Here is a 9,384-nt window from a genome sequence, read left to right on the forward strand (position 1 = left end):
ATTGAAGCTGGCTTTCCCTTTTAAAGAGAATTTTTATCTGTAACTTAATTTAGTCCTCCAAAATAACCGTGGCACATTAACCCTTACATTTTTCAAGGCGGGTGGGGGTACACGTTATTTTATAATCAAAGTAAAGAGCAGATTAGAGACAAAAACTAATAGCGGAAATGTGGCCTGACGTAAGCCCTAAAAGAGCAAACAAGCAAAGAGGGCAGGCTTCTTTAATCAAACCTCAAGCCACAAGTCGTGATCAAGATCCTCATTCATTAACATTTTTTGAAATTCTTCGGATTTCAAACTTGGATTGCCAGGTTTGGGTATTGGACCTTCATAACTGTAGTTACACTCACAGTCTGGATAGGACTCAGGAGTACAACATGGAATTACATCCGAAGATCGGCTATCTAATAAGGGAGGTCCTAGGACCATGGTATCCAAAAAAACATCCAATTTGGACATCATTTCAACTAGAACAGCTTGGTGTTCGGGGATAGCAGTATCCAAAGAATATGCTTCATTGGGATCTTTGTCAACATTGAACATCAGTGGAGGATCGTGATCACTAAGACAATCTGGTGGGAAATTGGGATTAGGAGTACAAGCACCACAATAGGTATTTTGCTGTAATGGGAAACCCCCATCTCCACATCGCCCTGGTTCTGCGTGATGACCCTCCTTTGTCCAGGCTTTCTGGGTATGGAAATGAAACTTGTAGCTGCGATACCGTACAGCATATAAAGTGCTTTCGCAATAGAATACCAGAATACGAGGATCATGGCTTGTTACGTCAACTTCGTTGAATAAACGTTTCGTAGCTACGGGTTCCGGCTGGGGTTCGGGCCACCAATTGAAGAGCGTTGAAGAAATATCTTGACCGTCCATAGGCCTATCATCTGGAACGGAACCACCAACGATATTCATTAACGTTGGAAAAATGTCCGTCATGCTGGTCAATTCATCACTGGTAGTTTTGGGTCTGATGTGGCCTGGCCAGTGAAAGATAGTAGGTACGCGAATGCCGCCTTCCCAGAATTGCATTTTTCCACCTGTAACAAGTTTAAGAAAATTCATGTATTCATTATCATCAACTAATATTTGTGTAATTCAATGATATTGATCATGATGATAGGAGTATAATTTTAGCACTCACTTCAGCTTTTGATGGTATCAGAGGGCACTCAAGTCACGGCTTTAGGTGAACCTATAACGAATTCCGGTGGTTTGCGAGTGAAGAAATTTCCGCGTTATCGACTGATTAGGTAAAATAATAGGTAAAGTTAAATCGAATTCTGTTATTCTGGAAATAAAATTTGCAACTTACATGCGGGGAAAATATGTTAACGCATTCTTAGGTAACAGTTATTAATTATTTATAGGCTGTTCATTGCAATCGCCTCGTTCCATTCAATAGAACTCGTGTGAGCTCAGTGACACCCTTAAAGGGCAGATCTATTGCAAAAACAAGTTTATTTCCATTCTAAGAGAATAATTATTACATTACAAATTGACACTCGTTGCAATAATTTTTTATGCGTATTTCTCCTGAAAAAGGAGAAATTGTGTGGGTAAAGTTCGGGCTTCTACGTGTTCTTCCCCCGTTTGAAGCGAAATTAATTTTCAAGGCAGCGGGCTGATGAAGTAAGTAAATGAAGCGGACACTCTCATGCTCTCATTTACTTGTGTGATACAATCACAATCACTTTGACAAGTTTGACATAAGCAACAATCAGTTGTACTATTATTTACCACAACATTGTTGCATAACAATATGCAGACTATTGTTCTCATTCGGGAAACAAAGCCTCACACAGTATTGTTACTATGCGTTTGCTTTGTAATATTTCATCCAACTGAATCTATAATAGCTATAGCATTGCAATATCGCACAGGGAAATTAGATACATGAGTTTGTGGACTTTAAAAGGTCATTAAAGGGGCACTTTTGGTCTGAATCGAAATGCCTTCAAAATACTTCTTCTGCCCCAAACAGCATAGAAGGATAATGCCATTTGCACACATGTATTGTTATTACTTTGTCCTTCTGGGGTGTTCACAGATTTGGGATCAAATGTCATTAAAGGGCCATGCCCGATCTGAATCGAAATACCTTCAAATTGCTTCTTCTGCCACAAACAACATAGCGGGGTGACACTATTTGCACATATGCATTGTTATTACCATGTGCATATAGGGTGTTGACAGATTTGGGGTCAAAGGTCATTAAGGGGTAAAATCTTACAATTGCATTATCTGGACATCTGTAAGGGGTATGGGGCTCAAACTCAGTGACAACAAATCTCATGACCAGGGAAACATTTCGCAGGGGTCAGATCAAAGGTCATACAGAGGTCAAATGTTAGAAATGCATTTCCTGGACATCTGTAAGGTGTACATGGCTCAAACTTGGTGACAACAAACTTAATGATCAGGGGAACATTTTGGAACACTTTGCAGGGGTCAGGTCAAAGGTTATCTTGGGTCAAATCTTATAATTTCATGTTCTAGATATCTGTAAGGGGTATGGGGCTCAAACTCAGTGACAACAAATCTCACGACCAGGGGAACATTTTGCAGGGGTCAAGTCAAAGGTCATGCAGAGGTCAAATCTTAGAAATGTATTTTCTGGACATCTGTAAGGGGTACAGGGCTCAAACTCGGTGACATCAAACCTCATGACTAGGGGAACATTTGTGGAACATTTTTAGGGGTCAGATACATCTACAACACCAGCAAGTCCCAGCTAGGTTTGTGGTCTATGACCACCATTTGCCACTAGTTGCCATTTCCTACTCTCCTATAAATGGAACTCTCTGTGATTAAGTAATGGTATCTGAAGGGCGTTGGATAGAAGTAACGATCTTGTGAAATGGGAACACACAAGCTAGTCCTGTTACTTTTCAACACTTGGGATATACAAAATAGCACCACATAACTTTATTGAAGTCGCAATTAATGCCCATGCGCTTAATATCTACACAGCAAACCCAAAACGTTTTTAAGACGTTTCAAACTGGTTATATTTTGGGTTTAGGTTTAGGTGAAAACGTTTTAATAACATTAAAATGTCGGGTTATATAAACGTTGTACACTACAATAACATTTTTAAATGTTGTCAAAATGTTATTGTTAAATATTTCTGCAAACATTATTAAAAAAAAAAAAAAGAAAAATATCTTCGGCAGCAAGTTTTCAAAAATGGTTTTGAATGTTATTAAAACGTTTTATACCCTTAATATAATGAACCCGATATTTTCATATTTTCTGTCAACCTTTCATACACTCCTAGATAGTGCGAACCAATCAGAGCAAACGTAAGTAAATTACTAGCCGTGCATAAGTATTGTATAATTGCACGGGCGCGCACTCCGCGTAGTACGCGTAGTGCTTTCGGACGCGTTCATTTTTCTTGCGGGTGGATGCATTTTATTTGTTTGCATTTTCCAACATTTTTAGTGGCAATTTTGTTATAAAAGTAGCAAAAATCACGGGATTTCATTTTTCGTGCATGAAATGCGTATCACTTGTTGCTCGAGAAATTGTATAAAATAATGCACATGCCCTATGTCACCTGATCGATAATGCAAAATAACGAAATATCCTAAAAAACCTAAGAAAACACAAGAATATTGTAACATAACACAAAAATTCACAACATTCTCTAAAATAACGGAAAATATCAGTAGATATTCTAAGATAACGCTGAATTTTAGGAAATATTCTAAAATAACTTGTTTTTTTAAAGGATACTTTGCGTTATCGATCAGGTGACATAGGGCCTTTGTACTGAGATGTTGATGCGTCTAATGCACTCCCACCTCCGGGGCTCGTGAATTAGACGCATCAACATCTCAGTACGCGTGCATTATTTTGTATAATTTCACTCACAACAAGTGATAGGCATTTCTTAACCTATAATTCTAACCTCTTGTGAATAATGTAAAACACATTTTGTGTTTGCTGGGTATGCCTACCTTTGAATACACCTGCATCACCTCCTTCATTGCAGAGCTGCAACCAAGGCCCATTATCAGACGAGAAGATGGACAGCGTGTTGGAAGCCAAACCCAAGCGTTTTACTTCGTCTAATATGGCGCCCACTTCCCACGACATTTCATTGATGTTGTCACCATAACGACCTAAACAAATAAAACCATTTTTTTTTTTTATTAACTTACATCATGCACACTACACGAACATGAACAATGACAAAAAAAGAAGAAGAACAACAACAACAACATCCAACAGCGTTTTCAGATCACATTTAAAAAGGCTAACTCAATGTATTATTATACACTAAGCCAAAAAAAAACTTATAATTTTTCACAAGGTCATATCTTAAAATCCTCTCAAAAAAATGAACAAAAATTGCACACAGGATTACTTCATTACTCTACTCTAAACTGAGTCCAACTGACACAACAGCAAAATGCACTGACATGCAACAGCTTCCTGGACCACATTCACAGCGCAACAGATTTCTTTGGCTGGGTTCCAATTATTCGCCTGTACATAAACAAAATTACACACAGGATTACTTCAATACTAACTGGGAGGGCGAGTTAGCGCAGCGGTAGTTCCCTCGCTTTGCGCCACTGAGGTCCCGGTTCAAGCCACGGCGCGGCCCAAGGACTCATGTGCATTTGGTTTATCCCGATTCCATACTCGCTCTCGCAGGTTTTCGCCGGGATCTCCGGTTTCCTCCTGCCTCAAAAAATCGGTGATTAGTTGTTTGTTATCAAAACTTCCTTCACCCAATGGAATTTGGGGAGCTGCACAGATAAATGGTGGATGTTACGATCTAAGTGCGGATAGGTTTGCGCTATTCCGGCTGCACAGTGCCTAGTTGATGCGATCTGACTGTGATGATTCACCATGGCAGCGAAATTACAGCGCTTTGAACACTCCGTGATCTGTGGTAAGGCGCTATATAAATACCGAAATTTATTTATTTATTATTTATTTACTCTACTCTAAACACATGTCAGTAACCAAGCAGTTGTCCAACTGACACAACAGTAAAATGCACTGACACGGAACAGCTTCCGGGATCACATTCACAGGCGAATAATTGGAACCCAGCCAAAGAAATCTGTTGCGCCGTGAATGTGGTCCAAGAAGGTGTTGCATGTTAGTGCATTTTGCTGTTGTGTCAGTTGGACAACTGCATAGTTACTGACATGTGTTTGGAGTAGAGTATTGAGGCAATCTTGTGTGTAATTTTGGTTAATTTTGATAGACAGGATTTTAAGTTATGACTTTGTGAAAAATTATAAGTTTCTTTTTTGGCTTAGTGTATATCGAAACAACCAAGAGAACATCTTTGTACTGATATTTGTATGCGTATCTTATATTCTTTTTTTTTGTAATGTAGAACAATGTTTGACAAATAAAGTACCGTATTGAATTTAAACGACCGAGGGAGGGACTGAGGATGGTAGGGTCAATTACTGAAAGCATACCTCTCTTCGACGAACCTCGAAACCCTTCATTGCTGGTAAATAGATCAACATGTGTTTGAGTCAATGCATAATACAAGAAGAAAGGCTTCCTGTGAGGAGGCGGTGCCTGTTGAGAACTTCTAATGAAGTCTACAGCGTCGTTCACTAAAGTTTCACTGAGTCCATAATGCGAATAGGGCTGCTGGATAATGGTGGCGTTCTTGTATAAAGCGCATCCCAGCGTACTTGGTTCGTCTACATGCCACTGTTAATGATATGAAAGAGGTCTGGTTATTAGCGTGATTCCACAAAAAAAAAAACGATGCAAAGAATCCGGCATCAACAGGTAATGTACATAGCTTAAATCAATATTACTGTATTCCATAGCAATAGAGGAATACAATTTTGAATATATCGCCCTGAACTACAACGTGAACCATAGATATGTCAAAGAAAGGCTGATCACTCGCACCTGTAAGATTAGTATCTTTGAAAAAAAGAGGTATTGTATTCAATCTATGTTTGCTGACATACACAGGTGATAAGTGCCATCTGCTTGTAGTGCAGGGCGATCTACTCAAAATTGTATTCTTCTATTGTTACGGTAGTTAATCCGATTATTACGTCATTTCTACGGCGAATTGCGGGGCACCGCGAATACTAACTATTTTCAGTTGTTAATATTACACGTACCTAAACATATTTATTTGCAGTGTACACACATCAACATGCGCAAGGACGATCAGCTATGGCACGATTTAGGGTCAAAAATTACAGGTAAGGATTTGGTTCCTTACCTGGTTTCCTTACCATCATTGCGCTCCATTTTTTCCTTACCTCGCACATAAAATTATTATGTTAGGTAAAGAAAAGAGGTAAGGATTTATTTTCTTACCTGGAACAAAAATGATTTTGTCAGGTAAGGAAAAGAGGTAAGGATTTATTTCCTTACCTGGAACAAAAATGATTTGGTCAGGTAAGGAAAAGAGGTAAGGATTTATTTCCTTACCTGGAACAAAAATGATTTGGTCAGGTAAGGAAATGAGGTAAGGATTTATTTTCATACTTCGAATAAAAATTGATTTTTTTGTCAGGTAAGAATTTTTTTCCTTACCTCGCACGTTAATTAATTTTGTCAGTTATGGAAAGGATTTACTTTCTTACCTTAATATTATTTGGCAGGTAAGGATTTTTTCTTTACCTCGCACGTAAAATGATTTTGTCAGGTAAGGAAAAGAGGTAAGGATTTATTTTCTTCCCTCGAATAAAAATTGATTTTGTCAGGTAAGAATTTTTTTCCTTACCTCGCACGTAAAATAATTTTGTCAGTTATGGAAAAAGGTAAGGATTTATTTTCTTACCTCAATATTTTATGGCAGGTAAGGATTTTTTCCTTACCTGCACGTAAAATGATATTGCCAGGTAAGGAAAAGAGGTAAGAATTTATTTTCTTACCTCAATATTTTTTGGCAGGTAAGGATTTTTTTCTTTTCCTTACCTCGCACGTAAAATGATTTTGTCAGGTAAGGAAAAGTGGCAAGGATTTATTTTCTTACCTCAATATTTTTTGGCAGGTAAGGATTTTTTTCTTTTCCTTACCTCGCACGTAAAATGATTTTGTCAGGTAAGGAAAAGAGGTAAAGGTTTATTTTCTTAGCTCGAATAAAAATGATTTGGTCAGGTTAGGATAAAAGGTAATGATTTATTTTCTTACCTCGAATAAAAATTGATGTTGTCAGGTAAGGATTTTTTTCCTTACCTCGCACGTAAAATAATTTTGTCAGTTATGGAAAAAAGGTAACGATTTATTTTCTTACCTCAATATTATTTGGCAGGTAAGGATTATTTCCTTACCTCGCACATAAAATGATATTGTCAGGTAAAGAAAAGAGGTAAGGATTTATTTTCTTACCTGGAACAAAAATGATTTTGTCAAGTAAGGAAAAGAGGTAAGGATTTATTTCCTTACCTCGAATAAAAATGATTTTGTCAGGTAAGGAAAAGAGGTAAGGATTTATTTTCTTACCTCGATATTATTTGGCAGGTAAGGATTTTGTCATTACCTCGCACATTAAATGATATTGTCAGGTAAAGAAAAGAGGTAAGGATTTATTTTCTTACCTGGAACAAAAATGATTTTGTCAAGTAAGGAAAAGAGGTAGGGATTTATTTCCCTACCTCGAATAAAAATGATTTTGTCAGGTAAGGAAAAGAGGTAAGGATTTATTTTCTTACCTCGAATAAAAATAGATTTTGTCAGGTAAGAATTTTTTCCTAACCTCGCACGTAAAATGATTTTGTCAGGTAAGGAAAGAGATAAGGATTTATTTTCTTACCTCGAATAAAAATGATTTTGTCAGGTAAGGAAAAGATGTAAGGATTTATTTTCTTACCTCGATATTATTTGGCAGGTAAGATTTTTTCCTTACCTCGCACATAAAATGATTTTGTCAGGTAAGGAAAAGAGGTAATGATTTATTTTCTTACCTCAATATTATTTGGCAGGTAAGGATTTTTCCTTACCTCGTAAATAAAATGATATTGTCAGGTAAGGAAAAGAGGTAAGGATTTATTTTCTTACCTCGAATATGAATGATTTTGTCAGATAAGGAAAAGAGGTAAGGATTTATTTTCTTACCTCGATATTTTATGGCAGGTAAGGATTTTTTTCTTACCTGCACGTAAAATGATATTGTCAGGTAAGGAAAAGAGGTAAGTATTTATTTTCTTACCTTAAACAAAAATGATCATGGCAGGTAAGGATTTTTTCCTTACCTCGCACGTAAAATGATTTTGTCAGGTAAGGAAAAGAGGTAAGGATTTATTTTCTTACCTCGATATTTTTTGGGAAGGAAGGATTTTTTCCTTACCTCGCACGTAAAATGATTTTGTCAGGTAAGGAAAAGAGGTAAGGATTTATTTTTCTTACCGTGACATTTTTTTTGGCAGGTAAGGATTTTGTCCTTACCTCGCACATAAAATGATATTGTCAGGTAAGGAAAAGAGGTAATGATTTATTTCCTTACCTCGATATTCTTTGGTATGTCAGGATTTTTTCCTTACCTCGAATAAAAATGATTTTGTTAGGTAAGGATTTTTTTCCTTACCTCGCACATAAAATGATTTTGTCAAGTAAGGAAAAGAGGTAAGGATTTATTTTCTTACCTCAATATTATTTGGCAGGTAAGGATTTTCACCTCAATATTATTTGGCAGGTAAGGATTTTTTCCTTACCTCGCACAAAAAATGATATTGTCAGGTAAAGAAAAGAGGTAAGGATTTATTTTCTTACCTGAAACAAAAATGATTTTGTCAGGTAAGGAAAAGAGGTAAGGATTTATTTCCTTACCTCGAATAAAAATGATTTTGTCAAGTAAGGAAAAGAGGTAGGGATTTATTTCCTTACCTCGAATAAAAATGATTTTGTCAGGTAAGGAAAAGAGGTAAGGATTTATTTTCTTACCTCAACATTTTTGGAAGGTAAGGATTTTTCCTTACCTCACATAAAATGGTTTTGTCAGGAAAGGAAAAGAGTTAAGGATTAATATTCTTACCTCGAACAAATATGATTTTGTCAGGTAAAGAAAGGAGGTAAGGATTTTTTTGTTGCTTTGCACATACAATTATTTTGTCAGGTAAGGTAAAAAGGTAATAATTTATTTATTTATCTCGACAAAAAATGATAAAAAATAACAGATGGAGCTATCACTGCAATAAAATGATAAATGTGATCATTTTATGACCAGTTGTAGAATGATTCATATGATCATTTTAGTGAGGTGGTATGTTGACAAAATATTTTAACGCAATTTGACGCACCTAATGACGCAAGACTATAATGTATTAAATTACACATTTCGATGTGTTGGGAAATCCTTTGACCACAACAGAAATCTCACGAAAATATGCCCTTTTGTGGTGGATAGTCACATGTTTCAATTCAATT

At 36.6% G+C, this 9,384-nt stretch overlaps 1 protein-coding gene across 1 annotated transcript; it reads right to left on the reverse strand.

The window, feature by feature from the left end:
• On the reverse strand, nucleotides 1–6,254 carry LOC140144349 (arylsulfatase-like). Its single transcript, XM_072166174.1, has 4 exons — nucleotides 6,249–6,254; nucleotides 5,460–5,703; nucleotides 3,972–4,136; nucleotides 1–1,046 (listed from the first exon to the last, which is right to left on the reverse strand). The coding sequence occupies exons 1-4, from the start codon at nucleotides 6,252–6,254 to the stop codon at nucleotides 226–228; spliced, it is 1,236 nt and encodes a 411-aa protein (XP_072022275.1). The 3' UTR covers nucleotides 1–225.
• Nucleotides 6,255–9,384: the final 3,130 nt, after the last annotated feature.

This window comes from Amphiura filiformis, unplaced genomic scaffold, assembly GCF_039555335.1.
Source record: "Amphiura filiformis unplaced genomic scaffold, Afil_fr2py scaffold_50, whole genome shotgun sequence".
Lineage (NCBI taxonomy): Eukaryota > Metazoa > Echinodermata > Ophiuroidea > Amphilepidida > Amphiuridae > Amphiura > Amphiura filiformis.

Excerpts from the sequence above, each read along its gene's own strand:
- LOC140144349 (XM_072166174.1), bottom strand. Across the intron at positions 4,137-5,459 it reads TCGAGGTTCGTCGAAGAGAG|GTCGTTATGGTGACAACATC; the intron begins GTATGCTTTCAG and ends TTATTTGTTTAG. Across the intron at positions 1,047-3,971 it reads TGATGCAGGTGTATTCAAAG|GTGGAAAAATGCAATTCTGG; the intron begins GTAGGCATACCC and ends AACTTGTTACAG.